This window comes from Zalophus californianus, chromosome 16 (genome assembly GCF_009762305.2).
Source record: "Zalophus californianus isolate mZalCal1 chromosome 16, mZalCal1.pri.v2, whole genome shotgun sequence".
Taxonomy (NCBI): Eukaryota; Metazoa; Chordata; class Mammalia; order Carnivora; family Otariidae; genus Zalophus; species Zalophus californianus.
Genome location: NC_045610.1, coordinates 42,315,880 through 42,341,340, shown reverse-complemented (window position 1 = coordinate 42,341,340; position 25,461 = coordinate 42,315,880). Strand labels below are relative to the sequence as shown.

General features: G+C 52.4%; 1 protein-coding gene across 5 annotated transcripts; it reads left to right on the top strand.

Moving 5' to 3' along the window:
• The first annotated feature begins 2,688 nt into the window (after positions 1 to 2,688).
• Positions 2,689 to 23,645, top strand: MEOX1 (mesenchyme homeobox 1). 5 transcript variants are annotated; one of them, XM_027568169.2, is made up of 4 exons: positions 2,689 to 2,807; positions 4,033 to 4,360; positions 20,523 to 20,695; positions 21,988 to 23,645. In XM_027568169.2, the coding sequence occupies exons 2-4, from the start codon at positions 4,237 to 4,239 to the stop codon at positions 22,108 to 22,110; spliced, it is 420 nt and encodes a 139-aa protein (XP_027423970.1). In that variant the 5' UTR covers positions 2,689 to 2,807; positions 4,033 to 4,236; the 3' UTR covers positions 22,111 to 23,645. The 5 variants fall into 5 exon arrangements, with proteins under 5 accessions (XP_027423970.1, XP_027423968.1, XP_027423969.1 ...); XM_027568167.2 differs by having other exon boundaries at positions 3,839 to 4,360; XM_027568168.2 differs by lacking the exon at positions 2,689 to 2,807 and adding an exon at positions 3,426 to 3,523.
• Positions 23,646 to 25,461: the final 1,816 nt, after the last annotated feature.

Below are 25,461 nucleotides of genomic sequence, written 5' to 3'. Positions count from 1 at the left end.
TGCTTGGGGATTTTCTCCCTTTTCCTCTGCCCCTCCCCCTGCTCTCTTTCTATCTCTCAAAATAAATAAAATAAATCTAAAAATAAGAAGGAGGAGGAGGAAAAGGAGGGGGAGAAGAGGAAGGTGGTATTGAGGGGCTAGGCTGGGCCGTCTTCATCCTCCAAGGAGACGTGACCTGCCCAGTGTTCCAGCAGAGTAAGGAAAGAGAAGGCATAATGATCCGCACGTGCACCACCCACTTCTGTCAGCCAACTCTGGTCACAGCATCCGTTCGTTTATCCCCACAACAGCCACATGAGGCAGGAACTGTCCTCTCCCTCTTGCCAGTGAGGAAACTGAGGCTCAGAAGAGGGATGTGACTTGCCTGAGACCACAGAGCTGATGGAGGGCCGGGCCCCACCTCGTGCGTGTCCAGGCTCGAGCCCCCAGGCCCCAGGCTCCCCTCGGACACCTGGGTGGGGTGGCCTAGCACGCACCGGAAGCAGGTCCATGGCGCCAAGGACAAGCCTGCTTGTTGCACACAATGGGGGAAATTCCAAAAGTTCCTTGGGGTGGCTCAGGTGTGGCCCGGCCGACCATCCTCCTGACGCACGCTTTTCCTCTTCCTCCTCCCGCCACCCCAACAACAACCAGAAGCGGGGTCCCCTCCCTTCCTGAAAACCCTGCTCCCCTTGGCCGTGCAGCCTCAGGGCTTTTTTTCCACAAACAGCCACTTCCATCCATCTCTGTCTGGGGGCCTGCGGGGCCTGGAGGGGGAAATGCTGACTTTGAGGAGGTTAAAGGTGCTGGTGCCCGGCCTTCAGCTAACAAATGGGCTGCCGTGAGGGGAGGGACTGTTGTTTTTTCCTGGCCTCTGAAGAGGGGCCTGTCAGGAAGATGTAGAGGCCAGCAGGCCCCCGGCCGCGCCCCGCGGGGCGGCTGATAGACGCGGGCAGCTGCGCGGGCGCCGGGGTGCAGGGGGGTGCTGGGCCCAGAGGAGCGCACTGCACCCCTGCCGTGCCCCTCTCGCTGCCCCCCTGACCCCTCGGCCCACCCCTTCCAGGGGCAGCGGCTGGGCCTCCCCAGGCCGGGCCTCCCTGTGACTGGGCTCCCCCAGGCCAGCTGCAGAGGAGGCCGGAGCAGGAGTCCGGTTACAGCCGCGGGGCCAGGCCCCCCGGGAAGGTTTTCCTGGGGAAGCTGACAAGCCAGGGCTTCCTCCCAGCCTCCTGTGGATTCTTCTAGCGCCCCCACAGCCTGGAGCCCCTCGAGGGACTGCACGAGGCTATGCGGTAGAATTTCCTCAGTGCTCCTCCCTCACGGTCTCTTTTTGGAATCCTTGAGTTAAGGAGAACGAGATAGGCGAGGGAGGAACCATGTTTATCTGTCACCTACTCGGAGCTCCACGTCCCAGAAATGACTCCTTTAGATGCTCAGATGTTTGTGGGGTGGGCATTCCGATGCAGCAGGGCCGGGCTGCTCGGGGTTTAGAATCCTGGGTCCTCCACCTCCTGGCTGTGTGTCCCTGGGCAGGTTACCCAGCCTGTCTGTGCTTCCGAGTCCTCTTCGGAAACACGGGGCTGATGAGAGAAGCGCCTGCCTCACAGGGCTTTTGTGGGGATTCCTTGGGGGAATATGCGTGAGGTGCTGAGGTCACTGGGCGAATGTCAGCGAGGACTATCATCCCAGAGGAGGAAACAGAAACTCAGAGAGATGGGGTGACGTGTCTCAGGGCACGCAGCTGGGAAGTGGCAGAGCCAGGATTTGAACCTGCACCTGTCGAACCCCACAGTCCACGCTCCTTCCTCTGTGTCAAGCTGCCCCAGAGGGGATGCCTGAGGGCGACTCCTGGTTCTGCCTTTTCTTAGCTGTGTCCTTCTGAGCTAAGCCTCATTTTCATTTGTAAAATATAGAACATAATTCTTAATTTACCCCTAATAGGAGAGTCATGAGATCCAGAGGAGAAATGTGTGTGGGGGGTGCCTGGGTGGCTCAGTTGGTTAAGCGACTGCCTTCGGCTCAGGTCATGATCCTGGGGTCCCGGGATCGAGTCCCGCATCAGGCTCCCTGCTCAGCGGGGAGTCTGCTTCTCCCTCTGACCTTCCTCCATCTCATGCTCGCTCTCTACCATTCTCTCTCTCTCTCAATAAATAAATAAAAATCTTAAAAAAAAAAGAAATGTGTGTGTGACAGCTAAGTCCCGGGCAAAGCAGAGAGATGAGTCTGGTTCCAGGCAGTGATGCTGTCCTCCCTCCTGGCCTCCAACACCCTGCCTGTTCCAGAAGCCCGATGCCAGTTTCATGAAGAGTGTGTGTGCAGCCTCCAGGCTGCAGGGCTGAGGCCCGTGGGCCCTCCTGGCGTCTTTGGAACCAGCCAGCACACAGTTAGGTCCGTGCCCATTTCGGCCCTGATCCTGTTGCTCTGGGCCGTGGAAAGATTCAGTGGGAGGGGAGCTCTGGCCCGTGTGCTTGGAATGTCATCCTCCCAGAAATTATATTAACCCTCGTGAGAGACCCCAGGGTGTGGGGATCAAGTAGACTGATGGACCGACTGAAATGGCAGTTGGCCCGCCTGGTGACAGGCACTGGCCAGGAAGACCATGTGATCGTTTGCCAAAGAGAACTCCCTTGGGAACGAGAATCCCCCTGATTCCTATTTCCATGCCCCAGATTTCACAGGAACCGTGGCCTCGGGGGCTGGGGTAGGGGAAGCAGGTGGGTGGAGGTGAGGGGGCCTGGAGAAACTTCAAGAACCTTATCTAAGAGCCTTCCCTTTGCCGTGGAGAAAAACGACTTGAAACCCCCCTAGAGAAGAGTGTGGCTAATTGGCATGTAAGTCGGGGTTAAAGAACGGAAGGAAGAATCTGATTGTTTTTTTAAGTTACTGAGAAAGTGAGAATGTCGCTTTGGGCTGAGAGAAATAATGTTTTTCCGGGGTGCGTCTTTCTTTATGCTACAGACCCTAGTGGGCCGCTGAGACCTGCAAAAAAAAAAAAAAAAAAAAGATTTCTTTTAATCCACCTTCCTCTTTGCAAGCAGCAGTGGAAGGACCTTTAAATCAAATGCAATCAGCAAACTTGTCTCTTGCACTTATTCCCTGCTTCACTCCCTGGAATTTGGCACTTGACGGATTCTGGATCTGACTTAAGGCTTTTTCCAAATCCAAGACTTGGGGCATTTTGTTAACTGTGCAATAAAATAACTTCATAGCGTAGAAGAGGCACATTAAAGAAGTGGTGTGTGTGCTGCTGCTCTCGCTCCTTAAAATGAAAAAAAAGAAATACAGACCATGTTTCTTTAAAAGTCTCCATCTGCAAATCCCATTAGATGTGCATATAAGGTTTCTGATGATTAATAGTTGCCTGCTCGGGTTTTGGTTGGAGGGGACCGTGTGTGTGCTGCTTAACCCCTCCCTCTCCTCTCTCACGTTTCACTTCAGAAATTTGTCACTCTCTCCCCACCGCAGGATTTAAAAGTGTGTCTCACAGCCCCAGGCCAGCCCTCTGCAGGCATTCGCCCAGGGCTCCAACACAAGCACTCGTCAGCTGGTGCGTCTGGGTGGCGACAGTGAAAATGTTTAGTGTCATCGGCGACAAATACACGTCCAGGGGACCCCAATAGGCAGGCTGGTGTGGTGGGGGGGGCGGGGGGACAGGCAGGAAGCCAGGAGTGAAGTCTGACATAGGTGTGTGCACACACATCCGTGTAGCTGGTCACACGTGTGCATACTTGAAGGAGACTTTAGTTTTGGTTTTTGTTTTGGTTCCCAGGGTGAATTTTCTGCTGAATGGTTCCCCCTCTTATTTATTTATTTATTTATCTTTTTTTTTTTGCATTTTTAAAAAATTTGAATATAAACAAAGTGTAAGAATCCAAACTTTGAAAAGACTGAGGCGCGCGCAGCAGGAGACGGCAGATGGATCCCGTGGCCAGCAGCTGCATGAGGAGCCCCCATCCCCCAGCCCCGGGCTGGGGCTGCCTTCGAAATCCCCACGCAGAAGGCACTGGGGGCTCAGGTCTGCCCCACTACCCGCCAACACCGTTCTCCTTCCACCAGAAACCAGACTTTCCGGCGACAGCAGCGGCAGCGTACCCCGACTTCTCGGCCTCCTGCCTGGCAGCCACCCCACACAGCCTTCCCCGGGAGGAGCGCCTCTTCACTGAGCAGCACCCCGCTTTCCCACAGCCCCCGGACTGGAACTTCCCCGTCTCCGAGGCCCGGCGCAGGCTCAACCCGGGCCCAGCTGGGGGCTCCGGGGAGATGGGGGCCAACAGCCCAGGCCTGGTGGACACGACGGGAGGCCCAGGTGAGGACTACGAAGTCCTCGGGAACACTGCCCATGAGACAGAGAAGAAGTCAACCAGACGGAAAAAGGAGAGTCCAGGTATGTGACCGAGGAGCAGCTGAGCGTTCCTTTGCTAGGTTGCTTGCCCTCTATGAGTCGAGCTGCCCTGACCCTGAATTGCAAACGATATTATCTAATCTACCCAAACGCAGGAGTTGCCTTTGGGGTTTCTTCTACTCAGAGTTCCAGGATTCTCTGGTCATGGAGGCTGTATCTGTGCCCCCAGCACTCCCAGACCCCAGGAAGGTTATGCCAGCAAGTCAATGAAATAAGATCCACAGAGATTGGGAAGATACATGGGATGGAGGCTCGCTGCGGGCTGGCAAGGGCTGGAGAGGGGCTTTCCTGAATCCGGGCTGCCTCCAGGTCATGCTTCTCCCCACCGAGCCCCAGCAGGCTCCAAATGGTCCCAGAGCCAAAGGGTTTGCTCACCGGGGGAGTCAGCTGAGATGGGAGCTTGGAGGGCTAGGACGGAGGCTGGGACCCCAGGGCATCAAGCAGAGCCGGGACCCTCTGTCTCTAGGATCCTAGAGGCAGAGAAGCAGACGGCTGGGATGGGAGGGGCAAGGGCGAGGAGGAGATGGAGTGCAGAGATTTGGGACAGACTGGCCCCCGAGGTGTCTATCATTCTGCCCGTGTCTGAGCCAAGAGGGCAGCTCAGCGTGCCAAGGTCTGGGCGACCCCCAGGGAAGGCATTCCCTCCCCTCCCCGAAGGGTCCTCCTGAGGGATCACCAGCCTTGGGAAAGTCAGGGAGGCAGGCAGCCAAGGAGACCCAGAGGCCAGAGGATGGAACGGCCTGCTTATTAAGATCCCAGCTCCTGTCCGTCTCCTCCCTGTGGTGGGGACTGGTTTCCTCATCTCTCCATGGGACCCTCCTGGTTTCTCGTGCCGCCCATTCACCTTCTGTCTGGTTCCCTGTCCCTACCTTGCCCCCCCGTGTCCTCCTGAACCCATAGAGAACTTTTCTCCCAGGGCTAACCAGGGGCGGGCAGAAAACGAGAGTGTCAACCAACCAACGAGAACACTCTGTGCTTTGATTTTGCAGAGCACTTTCCATGTAGCACAGGTTTCCCGAGCATCTTCTCTTCGCGGAGCACTGGCCAAGGCCTGGGGTGGGGGGGGGGGCGGGTTGCAGAGATGAATATGGACGTCTCACCCGCAGAGGGCTCAGACTAAGAGGGAGGAGAGGCCTGCAGATGCTTGTCTGGCAGTGGATGTGTTATGGACAGAGAGGGGGGTTCAAGATGCTGCAGGAAACACACGTTAGCTCTTTGGGGTCCCACCACTGTGCGAACTAAGCACGGCGGGTCTTACCAGTATCTCTGTGCTGTACGTGTGGAAAAGCAGAGACAGAGTTTGAGGAGGACCCTGACAGAATGGGGTCTAGAGAGCGCCCCACTCATCTGGATTGGCTCAGGACTTCTCTGTGTTTAGCCTTGAAAGTCCAGTGTCCCAGGAAACCCCTCGGCCCCGGGGCCAATCAGGACAGATGGTAACCCCGGGATCAAGCTCAAAACCTGGACCTCAGACCCCAAATCCCACACCCTTCGGCAGATTTCAAGCATAATCCTCATTTTGAAATATTTGGTCTCCACGCTTAAAGAAGCCCCTCTCTGTGCTCACAATGGATGGCCACAGCCTAATAGGAGGGCCCTTTAAGTCCCCAGCTGGTTAAATCCTCAACTCTTCCTAGCCCCTGCTGGAGATGTGCCGAGATGGGGCACTTTCTGCTTCTCCTCACCGAGGGGCTCTCAGCGACTTGGCTCTGCGCCTGGCTGAAGAGCTCTCCCTGCCGGGGCGCCTGCCCCGTAGCTCCTCCATCTCTGCCCACACTTCCCTTGGCCATATCCAGACACTTTCCAGGGACCTGGGAGCCGAGGCACTGGAAGGCACAGGCAAAGGACTGGGCTTAGGCACAATCATTCTGCGTTCCAGCAAGCCCCACATGTGCCTTCTTTCCTTTGGGTCGGTGGCCTGTGGCACTGCGTTAGGGAGCGAGCTCACGTGCCAAGCAGCTGGCCATCCCAAGAGCACGTGGACTCCCTCCACTGAATGTCCTGCAACTCTTCGGGGCAGGGGGGTAGTTCTTATCCAGGAGCGGTCCTGGGCTCCCCCTCCGCATCCCCTCAGGAGCAGCGGCAATGGCAGCAGTCAGGCAAGGCACAGCAAGCTGAGTTTCATTCATTCTCTGGGGTTCCAGACCCGCTCTCTGTTCAGCACGAGAATCTTTCTGTCCCAGCTAGTTGCCTGAGCCTTCCTTTGGAATTGAACTGGAGAGGGCGGAGGCAGGAAAGATTAGCTTCGTAAGAGCCTGAAGGAAGGGAAAAGCAGAGGAGCAAGGCCCCCAACCAACCCTAGGAATCTGGAACCCAAGAGACAAACCCACAAAGAACCCCCATCCCACTCCACCAATTCCGAGCCACCTCGTGGAGTCTCTATTTAAACTTTTGATGTTTTGTTCATCATGGATTTTTTGCATTAACTCTGATTTCTTAAAACATTGCATTAAAAATATTATTCCACTTGATGACTGAGGGGTTTGACACCGCTTGCATTTTGCGCCCAACGTGAGTGCCTCACATGTCTCACCCTGGCCCGTGCTAAGCTGTCTCTGAAGGTTAACCAGCCATCGATCGGAAATGTGTTTTCCATAGTTCTTCACGGGCAGGCCGGCAGGTTGGCATGTCAGCACCATAACCATGGGACTTTGGAAAACTTCTTAATTTCCTGGGGCCTCCATTTTCCCAGCTGTAAAACGGGATTCGAACCAAAGTACCTTCCCTACAGTCACTGTGAAGGTTAAAGGCAGTGATCCGTGAGATCAGCCCTGTGCCTGGCATGTGGGTTCAATAAATGGCAGCTGTGTTATTAGGCCCATATTTCCAGAACCAGACTTCAGAACATGTTGGTGGGGGGGGGGGGGGGGCGGGTGGTCAATGGAATTGAATTTTTCCAAATACGCTGACTCAGAAATTCCTGAATCTGGGGTATAAGACATGGGAACTCCTTGCAATTATTGCTGGTCCTCAAATCCAGTTGTCGTCAGTTAGGAGCTTGGAACCAAGAGACCTGCTGGAGAGGTTGGGGGATGAGGTGTGCTTGGCGAAAGGGTCCTGCACTAGCAGGCCGAGGAGGCTCCAGCAACAGAAAGTTACTGAAAGTTCGTCTCAAGAGGAACGTTCTCTATTCTCCCCTCTCCTTCGGCCAGCCCCAGCTGCTCCCCTGTCATTCCCACTGGAAGTGGAGCTGATTTGCTCAAGTAAATGATGAGGAAAGCAGGGGGCCCTGGCTTCTGCTCAGAGACCTTCTGTTGGTTCACAGCACAGAACTGATTTAGGAGACCAGTGTGATGTTATCTCACTGCAAACACTCCCAGCCCCTGGCCCAGGGGTGTCAAAGAGCCCTGCTGGCAGGGACAGCTGCGAGGCCACTGTTGTTTGCCCCCGATCTGTCCATCTGTCTGGCTACCGTGGTCGTCTTTAATTTATGGGAATGAGGGATTTCTCGGTGATTTCCTGGCGGGGTTCAAGGGAAGGTCGCGCGTGATCCGCCTGGCTGTAGGTGAATCCGATCGCCCGCCAGGGAGAGCCCCCTGTGCTTGGGCTCAGCCCTGCTCACTGGTGCTCTCACGTGCTCCCTCTGCCTTCCTCAGACTCGCCTTGTCAGTCTCCTTCGTCTCCAACACGTGTGCCTCCCCAGGCTTATCCTTCCCTGACTTCTCCCCTGCAAGATGTGATCCCCACCTGCCCCTGTGCAGCCACACAAACTCCCAATTTCTCCTGAGGTTTGTAAACCCTCCCCAGATCGGCCCCTTTCTCCCACCTGCTCTCTGCCACCCATAGCGCCCCCCTGCCCCCCACCCAGCCTTCCCACCTCTACCCTCCCTGCCACAAGCCACACGGGTTCACTTGCCCCACAAACACACCCCGCTTTTCTCTCCCCTCAACCCCATTCGCTGAAGCACTTTCCCTTCCATCCCTCCCCCCCCCCACTCCTCTGCCTATGGAAGTCCTTATTTTAACATCCAGCTCAAAAGCCACCCTCTCCAAGGATCTTTCTTCTCTTTTTTTAAGTGTATGGCTCCGCTTGCCCATAGCATCATTGCAGTGAAAGCCGTTGAAAAAGTTGCAAGTTTTAGTATCCACTAGAACTTGTGCTGATTTTCTAAATAGGTAGCTCATAACTTCATAAAGGAGTTCTTCTGAGATTTCTTACCATGGGACATCTTGTATTTGAAATCTCCTCCTTAAAAATGATGATCAGGGGCGCCTCACTGGCTCAGTCAGTGTCGTGTGTGACTCTTGATCTCAGAGTCGTGAGTTTGAGCCCCACGTTGGGTTTAGACATTCTTGAGAAATAAAATCTTTGAAAAAGTAAATAAGTAAAAATTATGATAAAAAACACATAACACAAAATTTGCCATCATGATCATTTAAAATTTTTTTTAAAGTTTTATTTATTTAAGTAATCTCTACACCCCACATGGGGCTTGAACTCATGACCCCGAGATCAAGAGTCATGTGCTCCTCCAGCTGATTTTTAAGCATATGGTAAAGTAGCGTTAACTATATGCACATTTCCTGCAACAGATCTCTAGAACTTTTTCATCTTATAAAACTGAAACCCTATATCTGTTGGAAAACAACTCACCTTTTCCCTCTCCCCCAGGCCTGACAAATAGCGATCTATGTTCTGTTTCTTAGAATTAGACTACTTTAGGTGGCCAGTCTGCCTCAGGCTTCGCAGGGGTGGTGGCCAGAGCAAAGCTAATGTGGGACTGTACCATGGTATTGGATGAGGAGTAAATCTAAACGGAACACAGAGTAACTTTAGGCCAAAGATAAACCCTTCTCACTTTGCCTTTTAATAGCAAGTATTATTAGAGACTGATCTAAAAAAGAGTTAGACTACTTTAGATATTTCAGATAAGTGGAATCATGCAATATTTGTCTTTCTGTGATTGACTTATTTTACTTAGCATAATGTCCTCCAGGTTCATCTGTGCTGTAGCAGAGAACAGACGTTCCTTTTTTAAGGATGAATATTATTCCACAGTTGGCATAGACCACATTTTCTTTATCCATTCATCTGTTGATGGACAAACACTTGGGTTGCTTCCAAGTGGGCTATTAGGAATAATTCTGCAATGAACATGGGTGTGCAAATATCTCTTCACAATTCTGCTTTTGAATTCTTTTGGATATATACCCAGAAGTGGAATTTCTGGATCCTACAGTAATTCTATTTGTAATTTTTTGAGGAATTCCCCTACTCTTTTCATATAAGATGATATCTCATCATGGTTTTGATTTGCATTTCCCTAATGCTTGGTGATGTTGAGCATCTTTACATAGACTTGCTGGCCAGTTGTAGATATTCTTTGGAGAGATGTCTATTCAAGTCCTTTGCCCATGTTTCAGTTGAATTGTTTGACTTTTGTTGTTGTCTTGTAGGAGTTCTTTATATATTCTGGATATTAATCCCTTATCAGCATATGGGTTGCAAATATTTTTGCCCACTCTATAGGTTGCCTTTGCATTCTGCTGTTGGTCCCTTTGCTGCATAGATGTCCTTAGGTTTGAGGTAGTCCCATTTCTCTGTTTTTGCTTTTTGTTGCCTGTGCTTCTGGTGTTATATTCATGAAATCATTGCCAAACCTAATGTCATGAAGATTGTTCCCCATGTTTTCCTCTAGGAGTTTTATAGTATTAGATCTTGTGTTTAAGTTTTTAAACTATTTTATTTATTTATCTTTTTAGAGAGAGAGAGAGAACGTGTGTGGTGGGGGGATGGGCAGAGGTTGAGGGAGAGAGAGAAAATCTTAAGCAGACTCCATGCCCAGTGTGGAGCCCAATACAGGGTTCAATCTCACGACCCTGAGATAATGATCTGAGCCCAAATCAAGTCGGACGCTTAACCAACTGAGCCACCCCGGTTCCCTTTAAACTATTTTGAGTTAATTTTTTTATATGCTGTAAGGTGAAGGTCCAGCTTTATTCTTTTGCATGTAGATATCCAGTTTTCCCCACATCATCTATTGAAGGTTGTCCTTTCCCCCCTGTGTAGCCTTAGCACCTTTGTTGAAGATCATTTGACCATATATGTGAGGGTTTACTTCATAAGAATTCTGTTCCATCGTTCTCTAGGTCTGACTTTATGCCAATGCAATACTGTTGTGATTATTGCAGCTTTGTAATACGTTTTAAAATCAGAAAGTGTGGGCGCCTGGGTGGCTCAGTTGGTTAAGCGACTGCCTTCGGCTCAGGTCATGATCCTGGAGCCCCTGGATCGAGTCCCGCATCGGGCTCCCTGCGCTTCTCCCTCTGACCCTCCCCCCAACTCATGTGCTTTCTCTCTCTCTCATTCTCTCTCTCTCAAATAAATAAAATCTTAAAAAATAAAAAAATAAAAAATAAACAAAATCAGAAAGTGTGAGGCCTCCATCTTTGTTTCTCTTTCTCAGGATTGTTTTGGCTGCTCAGGGTCCTCTGAAATTTTTTCTATTTTTGCAAAAAATGCCATTGGGATTTTGATAGGAATTACACTGAATCTGTAGATCACTTTGAGTCATAAGGACATTTTAACAATATTAAGTCTTCCAATCTATAAACATAGGATGTCTTCCCATTTTGTTGTGTCGTCTTTCATTTCTTTCAAAATGTTTTGGAGTTTTTAGTGTACATTTCTTTTACCTCCTTAGTTAAGTCTATTCATAAGTGGGTTTTTTTCTTTTTGATGCCATTGTCAATGTAAATTATTTCCATAATTTCCCTTTCAGATTGTTCATGGTTTGTGGATAGAAATGCCGCTGATCTTTGTGTGTTGATGTTCTATCCTGTAACTTTGCTGAATTCATTCATTAGCTCCGAGAGGTTTTTTTTTTTTTGTGGAATCTTCAGGGGTTTCCATATACAAGACCATGTCATTTGCAAACAGAGATCATTTTACGCCTTCCTTTCCAATTTAGATGCCTTTTATATTTTATTTTTTCACCTGATTGCTCTGGCTAGGACCTACAGTATTATGTTGACTAGAAGTAGCAACAATGAGCATCCTTGCTTGTTCCTGATCTTAGAGGAAAAGCTTTCAGTCTTTCATCATTGAGTATGAGTTTACCTTTCATCCAGAGTTATAGCATATGACTGCTTTTCTCCCTAAAACTGAAGTGTCTGGAGGGCCAGGATGGTATCTGATTCACCTATGCCATCTCCCTCGCACCTACTGGAGCATTTACTCCAGGAGGAGCTCATTCACTGTGTGATCAGTACTCTCCATTACAGCCTGGTGTTCATTCATTCGTTTTCTCCCCTTCTTTCTGAGAGGGCCTCCACTGGCTGGCTTGAGGGTTTCCACCATGTGTGATGTCCTTCTGTAAAATGCATCAGGACTTTTATAGTCTCACTCATGAAACGGTGTGCAGAGAGCCCAACTTTGATCGTAAAACCAGCCCGAATCAAGGCTGGTGCTGGGGTCAGAAAGACACATAAACAGCCACATATGGAGGCTAGGCTGACTCTGCATGATTCCCCATGGGGTACTCAGGTCAGCTCCCAAGTACCAGGGCCACCACGGCTGCTGTGGCTGAGCAATGAGGTGGACCCCATGGCAGGAGAGTTACGGGGGCCGGCTGTGGCTGGGCGGCTAGAGGGCCCAGCTGTCCTAGGGACACGTGGCTATGTTTCCGGTCTAGAGGAAAGGGCACCTTTTTCTAATTTGCAGAGAGGTCTCCTGTGGACTAGCATCAGCCTTGCCAAGCACCCCTCCTGGCCTTGCTCCCTCTCCTTAGTGGTTAAGCACCAGCTATGAGGATCGGGGGCGGGGGCAGGGGTGCGTCTTAGTCCACCCGGGTTGCCAAAACAAAATACCGTAGACTGGGCGGCTTGAACAACAGGCATTTATTTTCTCACAGCTCTGGAAACTAGAAGTCAAAGCTCAAGATGTCAGCCAGTTTTAGTTTCTCTGCAGGCTTCTCTCCTTGGCTGGCAAATGGTCCTCTTCTTGCCACGTCCTCACTCGGTCCTTCCTCTGTGCGTGGGCACCCCCGGTATCTCCCCATGTGTCCCCGTCTCCTCTCCTTATAAAGACACCGGTCAGATCGGATCAGGGCCCACCCTAACCAGCGCTTCATTTTAACCTAATCATCCCTTGGACGATACTATCTCCAGATAGAGTCACATTCTGAGGTCCTGGGGGTTAGGACTTGAACATATTTTTTTTTTAAAGATTTTATTTATTTATTCATGAGAGACAGAGAGAGGAGCAGAGGGAGAAGCAGTCTCCCCGCGGAGCAGGGAGCCCGATGCGGGACTCGATCCCAGGACCCTGGGATCACGACCTGAGCCGAAGGCAGACGCTTAATGACTGAGCCACGCAGAGCCCAGGACTTCGACATATTCACAGGGGAGGCAATTCAGCCCATAAACGAGAGGCAGAGGGACAAGGACAAGGCTCCAGCAGCAGCACCAATGCTCCAGTGAAAAGCAGCATCTCACAGGGGTGCGCGACCCCAGAGTTTTCCTGGCCCCAGGTCCCTTTGGCCCGTCCAGCTTTCCCACTCAGAGCATCGTTTCTGGCTACAAACAGATCCCTGCATGCTTATCTTATACCTATAGGGAGAGACACTTTTAGGAATGTATCTAAAGCAGTGGGCTGTTTGGCAGCGGAAGAAGGAAAGGAGGTGATAATGAAATACACGGACAACGTCCGTGTCACTTGGGTCAGCAGAGGGACACTGAGTACCATGCTGGGTGATCTCCTATCCATGCCCACCCTCTTTGCTGGGCTGCAGCCTCGTAAAGGAGGGGAGGGCAGGGCAGGGGGGCGGGTTTCAGGGGCTAATGTCAAGTGCACTGACAGGGCAGACCCAGACCGAGTCCCCATCCACAGCTTCCGTTCTGCGTGAGCTCGGGCGAGCCCCACACCTCAGAGTCCCACTCTCTGAAAAATGACCACGGTATCTACACCATAGGGTTGCTATGGGACAAGATGGGATCACAGATGTAAAGACACAGCCAGCACTTGGTAACCCCTCAGTCCACTGTTCCCAAACCCACAAAGGAGCCCTCCTCTTTTCAAAATCTTCCCTGATCCTGGCGGCATCCCAGGTGGCCTGTGCTCAAAGCCTGGCAAGGCAGGGACCCAAGGACAGAGGGGGCCTCGGAAGGCTGCTACCAGCTGGGCCAGCCTGTGTCTGCAGGCTCACTGGTCCAGGGTCACTGCAGTGCTGGGCAGGGTGTGGTCTGAGGGGCCACAGTGGCGGCAGCCCCTCTCATTCCAACTCAACCCCAGAACCCCCAGCGAGGAAGAAGCCTTAGAAGCCAGAGTGGCCAGTGTGGAAAGAGAGACAGGAACTCCCTATTCCTCTTGCCTCCTGCCTCCTGCCTCCTGCCTCCTGGTCAAAGCTCCTGCCCCCTGTCAGGCAGAGGTTGGGGACCCCATCAGGACCCTTAGCCACTGTCTGAACTCAGAGGCATCAGCACAAAACCCATGACCGAGCCCGCTCAGGCCCCACCCAGATACAGTCTGGAAGTTCTGCAGAAAATCAGTATCCACCAAAGCAGCAAAATTCTGACCAGCACCTAAGACATAGGGGCCCAAAGAGCCGTTGGGCTCTAAGAAGGTCAGTGGAGAGGTAGCCTCGGCCCTGCCTACCGCCGGCCAGGCTAGGGGCTCAGGAGTCCCGCCCTACTCACCTTTTTCTCTGGCTTGAGCAAGTCAGGGCATCTGGGCCCAGGGAGGTGGGGATGAGCCCAGAGGCAGAGCAGCTCTTTCTGAGGGCAGGACTCGAGGTCCCTGCAGGCCCCGGGAGGCAACCCCTTCCCCCCTGTGCCCTTTCTGCTCACCGAGCTGGGCTTCCCTGGCATCTGGCCAGGATTCCTTCCCCGCCCCCTAACCCAGCATTTTCTAGTTCGTGTTTTCCCTGTTTTCCTTGAACACAGTGGTGGAGGAACAGTGTGAGCAGTGGGGCCTGGTCCTGAAGTCCACACTTCCTTTGGTGACAGCTGAGGGTGACATCTGGAACGTATAAACACAAACAAAGTCCACAGCTGCCCATGCCTCCCCCCAACCCATCTCAGAGGCTTGCTGCGGCTCCCCGCCCTCATTTCCACTGCCTCCCTTTGCCTTCACCTCTTTGTTCCCCTCTTCCATGGTCCCCCACACCCCATCTCATTGCCCATCCATTCCACTCTCCCTCGTACCTCATAGCCTCACTGCCCCCACCCCACAGGGGTCCCTCAGCAAAGACTACTGTAGCACCAGGCATTTCCATTCCAGAAGAATCTGCTTCTCTCCCAGCAAACATACTTCGAATTCCCCAGCCCCGCTGCTGGGCTCCTCAAAAAGGCTGGGAGCCCTCCCTATGTCTCTTCGGTCACCTACCGGAGAGACTAAGGGCCCAGACATTGAGGTAGGTGGGCCTCACGGGGACCCAATGAGAAAGGAAGCCAGGGAGGTCCTGGATGCAAATGCCCAACTGGTCTCGGGCTGGTTCCATCTGGGTCCTGTCTATTTTGATGGGCTTCGACTCCTCCTGAAGTTGAAAGTATCAGAACTAACAAGGATGTCAAAGGCCAGCACTGTGACAGCCCAGGAAGCCCCAGACACCGTTTTCAGAGGGTTTGCCAAGGTCTCGCCTGCTGACATTATGCCCCAGGGATTCCCCTCCCCCTCCGCGTCCCCGACGCGCACACGGACACATCCCTGGGGTGAGCACGGCCTTCATGCTGGCCACCCCCCTCCCAGGGTAGCCCCGGAGTGGTCCCGGGGAATTCCAGCAAGCCTTTTTAGTCTCTGGGTCTTCATTTCCTCCTCTGTTCAATGGGCTGATGTGTACCTTACCTACCCTACAGTATACGTAAAGGACACAACAGGAAGCGGCCTAATGTGTGGAAATAGCTTCCTGTCACGGAAATCTGGGTTTGCAGTCCAGCCCCATCTTGAGGCCCTCTCTCGCCTACTCTAGGCTCTGCTGTAAAATGGAAAGGTGCCCAGAGATCAGCTCTAAGCCTCTTCCGGCACTACCGTTCTAGGATTCCGTAGTATATATGCAAGCCCCAAAGACGTTTACCTCTGGGGAAAAGAGATCCATTGTCAACTGCGGAAGTGTTATTTGAATGTACCGCATGTGACTTTCTATCTGGTCTTGGATAGGAATTTATGTAAAACGCTGTGACAACTTGGGAGTAGGGATACAGGCCTCCAAAAAGCCGTGCTCCCCAGAGTCTGTCTGAACTTCCTTGTGGCTCCGATAAAGCTGTCTGCTAACTTTAGGAAGGCCTGCCAAAACTGACAGCTTTTTGTGAAATAATTTACCTTGGATGGTGTAAAAGCTCCTGGTGCAGACCGCAATCACACATACATCCTGTTTGCATTGCTCTGGGCACGACGGCCCCGACACGGCCCGGCCGGCTCTGGCTCGGAGGGTCCGCGCAGGGGCTGGGGCAGGACGGAGCTGCTCCTCCTGAGCCCCAGAAGGCAGCCTGCTGAGCACCAGCGTCCTCCCTCTGAACCCCTGCCCCTGAAAGAGAAGCAGGGCCAGGACGCCTGAGATGTGACTCTGGTCCGTGCTGTGCCTGTGCCTGGACTCACACCTCCGCTGGAAGGCTGACATAACAGTGACCAGACACAGACCCAAGCAGAGACGCAGAGAAGTAGCGGAGAAGGGAAAACAGTTAAAAGGCCAGACGCTGGGAAGGCATCCCTTTCACACAGCTCTGGAGACGTGCTAGCTTGACAAACGTCGTCTCGAACCTCCACCGTGAATCACCTCTGCAGTGATATCTCCAGGGGAACCTGTGCTTACGGTTCTTTCAGACGGAGGGTCACCAGTGCGCCGGGCACGGTGCTCGGGGTTAACACGCGGTATCCGCAGCATTTTACCTTCTCGGCAGCCTTCCGAGCATGGGGCATGTAGCTGTTCTTGTTTTGCAAAGGAAGAAACTGAAGTTCAGAGAACGTGAGACACTTGCCCAAGGTCAGAGAGCTCTTTCTTGGAGCCTGCTCAGGCCCAGATTCTCCAAGGGCTCCTCAGACACATCTCCTCCATTCGGCTCGGGGTGGGGAGCTTTGCACATCAGCGGGAGACAGAAACTCCCTGGCATAGCCCTGACCTGTGAGCTGAAGACCTTGGGAAGGCCGGGGAGGGCCTGGGGACAGAGCACACAGCAAGACTCCAGATCTGACTGAAGGGAGGAACTAGGAGCCCAGACAAGAATATTTGCAACCGGAGGGGCCTCAATTTCAAGGCCAGGGGTTCTTAACAGGAGAGAGAGTAGGAAGAGGAGAAGAGATGTCAGGGCTGCATACTGGGAAAGGACTCTGACACCAGTCCAATCCCGTGCTCCTCCCCATGAGGAAACTGAGGCCCGGAGTAGGAGGCAGGCACCTCATCGAAGGTGTACTCTCCTGGGATCAAACTGTCCTGAGGGTAGTGTGCATGTGAGCGGGCAGACTAACCCCCACCCCCCTCCCAGCCAGAAATGGCTCCCGGTTTGTCTTCATCCTTCTTTTTCTATGTTGATGACAATGTTGCAGAACAAAGAGAACCAGAACTTCCACTTTGATTGCCATAGCTAGCCTCCCATACTTCAGGCCCTCTTGTCATTTCTAACAGTGATGAGAGGCCTTCTTCCCTGAGAAGCTGATGAGCAGGTGTCCTCTGGGTGCTGCTCTCCCAGCCCCCTTCGCGGTTGTTGCCCCAGGTTCACTGACTTCCCAGCCCCAGCTCCTCTGTCCCATTTCCTCTTCTTTCCCACCCTGAGGCCCAGCGCCTACCTCGGGACAGTGAGGAGGTGGGCAGGGAGGGGCCCAGTAACCAGTCCAAGATCAGCTCAAAGGGGTCCTCTCCCTACCTCCCCTCATCTCTCTTGGGAGGCTAAGGTGCAGGACTGGAGAGAGTGGGCTGTTTCCTGGGCTTTCATAGGCACCCGTGTGCACCTAAACAGGCCTAGGAGAAGGGGAGTGTCAGTGAGGGCATCAACCCAGTACAGGGCCTCCAGGAGCACTGGGTGGGGAGACTCTGGGTCCAGCCCTGAGCCTGCCAGATGCAGATGGAGAAACTGAGGCCAGCATTGACCACTGCACCTCTAGTCAGATGAATCTGGGTCCCAATCTCAGTTCTGCACCCCGCCCCCCACCAAACTGCTGGACACACCAGGCAAGTTCCTGTGCCTTTCTGAGGCTGCTTCCTCCTCTGAATACTGGGTTGGATCTAGCAAATGTTTAGCAAGTACCGTACCAGGTACAGTAACAAGTGAGAAAAAGCAGTTTCATCCATGGGGGGAGAAAGAGAACACTATTAATCAAATTATCACACAACTCCACTTGATGATGCTAAAGGGGACAATAATAGTAGCTCCTCCTAGGGGTGTTTTGTGGAAATGATTAAATGGATCTGAGAACACAGAGGCCTTCAAGAAACCACAGCTGGTACTATCCCAGCCCCTCAGATGGCATCTCTCAGAGTGGAAGAATTGGAAGAATATGTTTTTGTTCAAGCACTTTAAAGTTTTAAAAGCATTTTCCCCACACAAGAGCTGGTCCAGGCTTCCCAGTAACCCTGGGAGGTAGGTGCTTTATTTTCTCCAATTTCTTGATGAGGCAACTGAAGCCCAGAGAGGTTAAGTGACTTCCTCAAAGGCCCCCAGCGAGGAGATGGAGGCCTCAAACCTTGACACGAGTCATCTTGGTTTCACACCCCCTCAGTCGTGAAAAGGAAGGGCTGGGAACCACCCTGAGCCCTGGGACAGGAGTGGGTAGGAAATGAGCTGGGTCTCTGCCCGCCGGGATGTGCTCCGGGAATGCTGCCCTCCCTTCCCGGGCCGGTGGCAGCCAAGGCCGGCGCACTGCTGGGGATCCCCGGCCGGGGGTGTGCTGAGCGTCCTTCCCTCCAGCCCACGCTCCCGCTCCCACTGGAGGGGTCTAAGCCAGCCTTCCCCCCGAGCCTGTGGGACGCGCCCCTTCCTGCCTCCGGGCGCACCCTGCTGGTGGCCAACCCCGAGACCGGGCAGCCGGGCACAGGGGAGCCCCCGGGGGGAAGGCGCCCCTCCGCCTTCTCGGTTCCCGCAGGGGCACCCCCGATCGCTTTACTATGCCCCCCACCCCCAGCTCCTCTCCCGGCTCCTGCTCGGCGGGGACGGAGGGCCTGGAAACTGAAACACAAGGGACTGAATGGAAAGCAGGAGAAGGAACTGCGGAGAAGGAAACCAGGGGGCTGAGGTTCCCGACTGGACCAGGGCTGACGAGGGGTCTCCACCTCCCCACGCGCTCCGCAATGTGGCTGCTTTGGGGGGGGGGGTCTTCCCTGCCCTCTACAAACCTGTCTAAAAGCCCCCACCTCCGGGCCAGCCCCCGACAACAGGGACTCCCCCCCACACACAACCAGGACTCCCCGCCACACACACCCGGGCACGCATGAGGTCCCTAAGGGGGTACAAGGTGGGGGCACCGCTTTCAGTAAAGCACCTAACTCTGAGCCACGGGGCCTTCGGGTCTGTAAAAGGACAATGAAATGAAAGACTTCCAAATTTTAGAGCCTGTAGCCATTCACCAGACACGTGGCCGGCATTGTTAATTGTGTGGGTGATTGGTCTCCTTCGGGCTGCCTCCCCACCCAGCTCCACCACTGAAGTGAAGGTAGAACCGCCTCTCAGCTTGCTGGGGGGCGGGGGGCGGGGGGGCGGGAATAACATATAGTCCCTGTCGTTTGTACAGCACTCTACAGTTTGTAACCCCTTCCTACGTGGATTTTATTTGAACAGCATGTGAGTCAAACTGACTGGGTTTGATTTCTGCTTCAGCCAGTCACTGGCTGGACCAACTAGATGAACTTGAACAACTTGTTTAAATGTCTCTGGGTTTACTTTTCTGGTCTATACAGTGTGGGGCTAATACAAGAACTCACCTGGCTGAGTTATTGGGAGGATTAAGTGGCTGATACATGTAAGGTGTTTGCTCCCTGTATCCCTGTTAGCCGCTATGATGGAGCTCCTGCTGTGTCTAATGCAGAGCCCAGAACCTTCCAGACTTGGCCCCTCCTGCTATCAAAGTGGGAAACAAGCTTAAAGCAGCACTTCTCAATTTACATGTGCACACAACTCCCCTGGGGATCCGGCTAAAATGTGATTCTGATTCAGCAGGTCATGGGTAGGGCCTGAGATCCTGCAAGTCTGACCAACTTCCGGGCCCTGCTGCTGTGGCCATGGCACCCTCTGAGAAGTGAGGTCTTAGAGCAGGGGTTTGTAAACTTGACCGTGTGTCACAATCACCTTGAAGACTTATTGCTGGGCCCCACCCCCAGAGTGTCTGATTCAGTAGGTCTGGGATGAGGCCCCAGGATATGCATTTCTGACAGTTCTCAGGTGATGGTGATGTCTCTGAGGACAGAGAGCCTCAGTTTTAGAACCTTTGCCCCACAAACTTATAGCCACTACTAGTGTCAAACGGGGGGTGGGGGGAGTGGAGTTTGGATAGTAGAAATCATTAAACAGCCAAGAGCAGCTTCTTGTGCTTTGGGGATAAAAAAAAAGTTTGGGGTAGGGGCGCCTGGGTGGCTCAGCTCTTAAGCGTCTGCCTTCCGCTGGAGTCACGATCCAGGAGTGCTGGGATTGAGTCCAGGGACCGAGCCCTGCATCGCGGGCTCCCTGCTCAGCAGGGAGTCTGCTTCTCCCTCTTCCCCTCACCCCGCTCATGCTCTCTCTCTCTCTCTCTCTCTCAAATAAATAAATAAAATCTTAAAAAAAAAAGTTTGGGGTGGGGGGTGGATGCACCTGAGGCCGGGAGCCAGAAGACTTCCCAGTTCTCAGGGGGTTAAAGCGCTAGAAGGAATGATAAAGGGACAATGTGGGTTCTTTCTCAATATCCTTTAAAAAACAAGAGAGACAGGGGCGCCTGGGTGGTTCCGTTGGTTAAGCATCTGCCTTTAGCTCATGTCATGATCCCAGGGTCCTGGGATCGAGTCCCGCATCAGGCTCCCTGCTTGGTGGAGGTTTGCTTCTCCCTCTCCCTCTGCCCCTCCCCTCTGCTCATGCTCATGCGCGCGCTCTTTCTCTCTCAAATAAATAAATAAAATCTTTAATAGAAAATAAAATAAAAAATAAAAACAAGAGAGACAGGAAAGGCTGCGCTGCCCTGACTCTTAAGGACAAAGGAAAGGGAACCTCTGCAGTTCACATGTTCCTGTTTGGGATGCTTTCTCCCCAGACAACCAGGAGAGCCGAGGGAAGCCCGAGGGCGGCAGCAAGGCTCGCAAGGAGAGGACAGCCTTCACCAAGGAGCAGCTGCGGGAGCTCGAGGCCGAGTTTGCGCACCATAACTACCTGACCCGGCTTCGGAGATACGAGATCGCCGTGAACCTGGACCTCTCCGAGCGGCAGGTGCGGTCCAGGGGGCCCGAGCTCCTCTGGCCATCCCTCCTGTCCTCTGCTCTCTCATCCCCCAACCTTCCCACCACTCCTGCCTGAACCTTCTCCTTTCTCTTCTCCCTCTGCCCAGTCCAGTGGTTCTCAACTGTGCCTCTACCTGAATCACTGGCAGAGAGTTTAACAACATCGATGTCTGGCTTTAGAGACTGTTTCCATTGGTCTGGGATAGAGTCCAGACATCAGCATTTTTTCAGAGTTCCCCTAGGTGGTTCTCACGTGCAGCCAGGGTTGGAACCTCTGATCTGGTTATTCCCAAACTTAAGCGTGCACTGGAATCACCTCAGCCCTTGTTTAAAATGCAGATTCGAAGGGGCGCCTGGCTGGCTCAGTCAGTGGAGCAGACGACTCTTGATCTGGGGGTCATGAGTTCAAGCCCCATGCTGGGTGTAGAGATGGATTACTTCAAAAATAAAATTTAAAACTCAAAAAACAAATGCAGATTCCATAACTCTGGAGAGTGACTTTGCAGTAACAATAAGTGGGACTGGGAGTCTGCATTTCTAGTAAGTTCCCCAGGTGGTTCCTGGACACCTCTAAAAAAACTTCCTAGCCCTTTTGTTTGGGGTTTTCCCTCAGAGCCTTCCACCCACACCCGCGTTCTAACATGGAGTAAAGTATTATAATAATAATGGTATTTGATAGCAGCTTTCAGTTGATGAGGGGCTCTGCCAGAGTGCTCGGTTTAGAAAACTAAGATTCAGATCCTGCCTCTACCACCTCCTAGCCCTGTGACCTCTGGGACATGTCTCCTGACCTCTCTGGGTCTCCAGAGTCATGACCCCACCCTGCAGGTAATGCTGAAGCTAAGATGAGAAAATACGCAGACCAGAGCTATCTAAACTGACAAGTGTTTTACGAACGTGCCTCAGGATGAGGCTGGTGATCCTCTGCTCCCAGACCCTTGGGTAACAGAAGCTAGAGGGAGGAGGTGTTGACACCGGAGGCGGGGGTTGGGGGGGGGGGCATGTGAAAGTAGGTGGGGCCAAATGCCAAGTGACTTTTAGACCCTGTCCCCAGACTGGCAGGCTTTCTGACACAAAGACAGGGAGACACAAGAGAGGTCTCTGGGCAGATTGATGTGTCCTCCCTTTTGTCTTGATTCCTGGTGCCTTTGGAGGAGCGGGAGAGGACAAGTGGAGCTTCCAGTTGGGGCCCCTAGAACTGCAAACTGCTGTCTTGAGCATCAATATGGGGAGGTAATTGTACCTCCCTTGATGACCAGGTTCCTTTGCTTCCTCCATCAGGTCAAAGTGTGGTTCCAGAACCGAAGGATGAAGTGGAAGCGTGTGAAAGGGGGTCAGCCAATCTCCCCCAACGGGCAGGACCCTGAGGATGGGGACTCTGCTGCCTCTCCAAGTTCAGAGTGAGATTCTCCAAGAAGAAAGAAAGACTGAGGACTGAGCCCCCTACCCAGCTACCCTCACCCCAGTCCTCACCCAACCCCTCTTTCACCTTCTCCCACCACCCCCCTTCCCAGGGCAACCTCTCCACGTCTTGCAATGGCTCTTAAACACAAAGCTGTCCAGCATCCCTGGGAGCCTTGAAGTTTCCCGGAAAGTTCTCTCCAGTTTTGCTCTGTCTTAGCAGCCCCTTCCCCAAGGCCCTTACTTCCCACAGTTCTCATGGAATCATACAGAAGCCCGACTGGACCCAAGCGAATCTGGGAACAGCTCCAGACACACTGCTGCTTGGGGTCTCTCAGCTGCTGCCCACCTCTCCTGCTACCCCCTCCCTCCGACGCCAGCCAGCCCTCCTCCAGGCCCGGACGCCACCTGGTCTGCTGGGTGAGGAGACTTGGGACCAGCTAGTGACCTGTGAAACCAAATACTCCAAAGGAAGGAAATGACTGGAACACATACACACAGCCTAGACCACCCTTCCTTCCTGGGTTCCGTATCTGAGGCTTTGGGGAGCCTTCAGTTGTCCCGAAACCCCAGGGAGAATCATTATGAGGAGAGCTGAGGACAGAAACTCAGCGGCTGCTAATCAGAAACCCAGTCCTTATCTCCCAAAGTTGTTGGCTGAGCAGGCAAGTTTATAACACGGGCTGGAGTGGGACAGTCGGAGAAACAGCCTGGTGTAGGTGGTCCCCATACGGGCCCGTTCACACTGGCTTGACTGCGTGGCTAAGAACGGACCCAGGGCAGCACCTGCCTCTTCGGAGTCGATTCAGGGATAGAGCTGGGACTGCTGAGCCGCGCCCCAGAGCCACGGAGCAGCTATTCCTTTTAAATCCGCAGTTTGGGGATTGAACACCTATCCAGACGCTCACATTATTGAGTTGGGGGCTGGGAAGTGTCCCCCATGTCCCGAGGATGAAGAGATCGTACTAAGCCCAGTGAGTGACAGCCTAGAAATGTGGAACCCTGCAGTAGAAGTATCGTGTGCTTTCAAGGGACCCTGTCTGCAAATGGGGACAAAAAACCCAATCCCTCTTTCTCCATGGGATGCATCTGAGCCCTTCCAATGTGTTCCACGATTGCCGTTATGACGGGAGGAGCTGCTAAGTTTATGTTCGGGAACTGCCCAGATCTTCTGGGGTGACACTCCAGGACTGATGGCCAAACAGCTTGGGGTGACCCAAGCCTTGGAGAGAGACCCCTGCTGGCCTCAGGACTCTGTCTCCCAACACCAGCTGGTGTTGCAGAGGGAGGTCAGCAAGAGTTTGGAGCTCTTGTGTGTAGATTTAATCACTCACATGTAAAAAAAAAAAACCCCACCTCCCCATCCCGAAAGGACAACCGCTCTGGAAAATGATTGCCAAACGAGATGGCTGGTTAGAGCACGTGTCATTTTTTCTAAAGCATATTTCATATATTTTCTTAAGATTACGTCAAGTTAACGGTGCAAGGTTAATTCACTTAGTAAGAAAACTCTTGGAGAAATAAAATCAATAAAAGAGCGTAGTTCTCAGGCCTTTTTCTTTGTAGAGCTAAGAACCGTGTTTTCTCTGTGGGCAACCCTCTGATGCTCGTGTGGTGATCAGCTGGACAATGTCTAAAAACAAAAAAAAAAAAGGGAAGAAATCACTTAGATCAAGGTATCCCCTTTTAGGTTCTTCAAAATGTGGGGGTGCAAACGTCATCATTGGAAAAACTATGTTGCTCGCCCTTTGTAACTGCATTGTCATCCCCCCTTATAAAATGTTAGCTGTCAGTTTCCCTAACCTACGGCTTATCAAATCATTGAAGTTCTGTAAGCAAAAGATGAATTCTTTTGTTACTAAAGGAATTTTGGCCATAAACTAACCACCCCTAATTTGGGGTGGGGGGAGCAGAGGGAGAGGAAGAGAGAGAATCTCAAGGAGACCCCCCGCTGAGCGCAGAGCCTGACATGGGACTCGATCTCACGACCCTGAGATCATGACCTGAGCCGAAATCAAAAATCAGACGCTCAGGTACCCCAGATGACTGAGGCACCCAGGTGCCCCCCCCTAATTTTTAAGTTCAGAATTTGTAGGTTTTGTGTCTCAGGATAAAACAATATACATCAATAGTAATAAAAAATGCCACAAGAAGAAATGTCCTCAATCTTATGTCTTTTTAATTAAAAAAGATTTGTCTCACCAAGATGTTAGCCCCATGGACAAAATAGAACTGGCTACAGAGAGGGGATGGAAGGAGCCAAGAGAGGAGACCAGGCCAGGATCCGGCCTTGAGGCAGTCTGGGCCCAGCGTGGGCACTGACCAGAAATGACATCATCAGGAGCTAGCAGAGGAAAGCAGACCCACAAAATCAAGGTGCCAAAGAGAAGGTTCAGGTTCAAAGACAAGCAAAACAGACAACCTCAAGCATTCCAACACCCCCTCCTAACTCTACTCCCCTGGCTTCAGAAGATAGTGACCTCTCCTGCTTTTCCTTGTCTGTCCAGAATGTTCCTTCTCTGTCTCCACTGCTTTTGCCCCCACTGCTGGTTCCCGAGCTTTCTGCCTTCTACCTACTGCCTTCTCCACTCTTCACGCTCTGCCCAGATGGTCCCATCTACCTACAAGTTTTTTATCGAGGCAAAATATGCATAACATAAAATTTTAACCATTTTTAGACATACACTTCTGTGTCGTTAAGTACTGTCCCACCGTTGTACAACCATTGTCACTATCCGTCTCCGGAACTTTTTCATCTTCCCAAACTGAAACTCTATACCCATGGAGAAAGAGCTCCCCCTTCCCTCCTCCCTTCCGACCACCTCCATTTATATAGCGTTTACTCTGTACTGTGTTGGGCACTATTCTAAGTACTTTATGTAGCCATCCCAAGAGGTAGTACCAGTATTCCTGTTTTACTGATGACGTGACCAAAGCAGGGAGAAGTTGAGTAAACCACCAAGGTTTTATAGCTGGTTAGTGGTTGTGGTAGAGCATATGATTGGGCCCGATTACTTCCTCCCTTCTCCACTAGGGTAATATGGCTCCCCGATCGTTGTCATCTGCTGTACCTCCCACGGGAGGAGTGTACTTCCCCACTTCATTGACCCCAGGCTTGTCTGTGTGGTTGGCTTTGGCCAACAGAATGTGAACAGAAGGGCCAGGTGCCTGGGCTAGCGGAAGTTTTAGAGTCCTTGTGTCCCTGCCATTGCTCTTTGGGGATTCCACCATGAGCCCGGGATCCAGAATGAGTAACACGTGGAACAGAGTCAAAGCCAAACCTTCATATGTCAGTGGGGACAGAAATGTTTGTTGTAAGCCATTAGATATGAGGATCGTTTGTTACTTCCACAC

Bases quoted from the DNA above. Each gene is read 5' to 3' on its own strand.
- MEOX1 (XM_027568167.2), top strand. From the start codon at position 3,892: ATGGATCCCGTGGCCAGCAGCTGCATGAGGAGCCCCCATCCCCCAGCC. The intron at 4,361-20,522 runs GTATGTGACCGA...CTTTCTCCCCAG, and splicing joins ACGGAAAAAGGAGAGTCCAG to ACAACCAGGAGAGCCGAGGG. The intron at 20,696-21,987 runs GTGCGGTCCAGG...TTCCTCCATCAG, and splicing joins TGGACCTCTCCGAGCGGCAG to GTCAAAGTGTGGTTCCAGAA.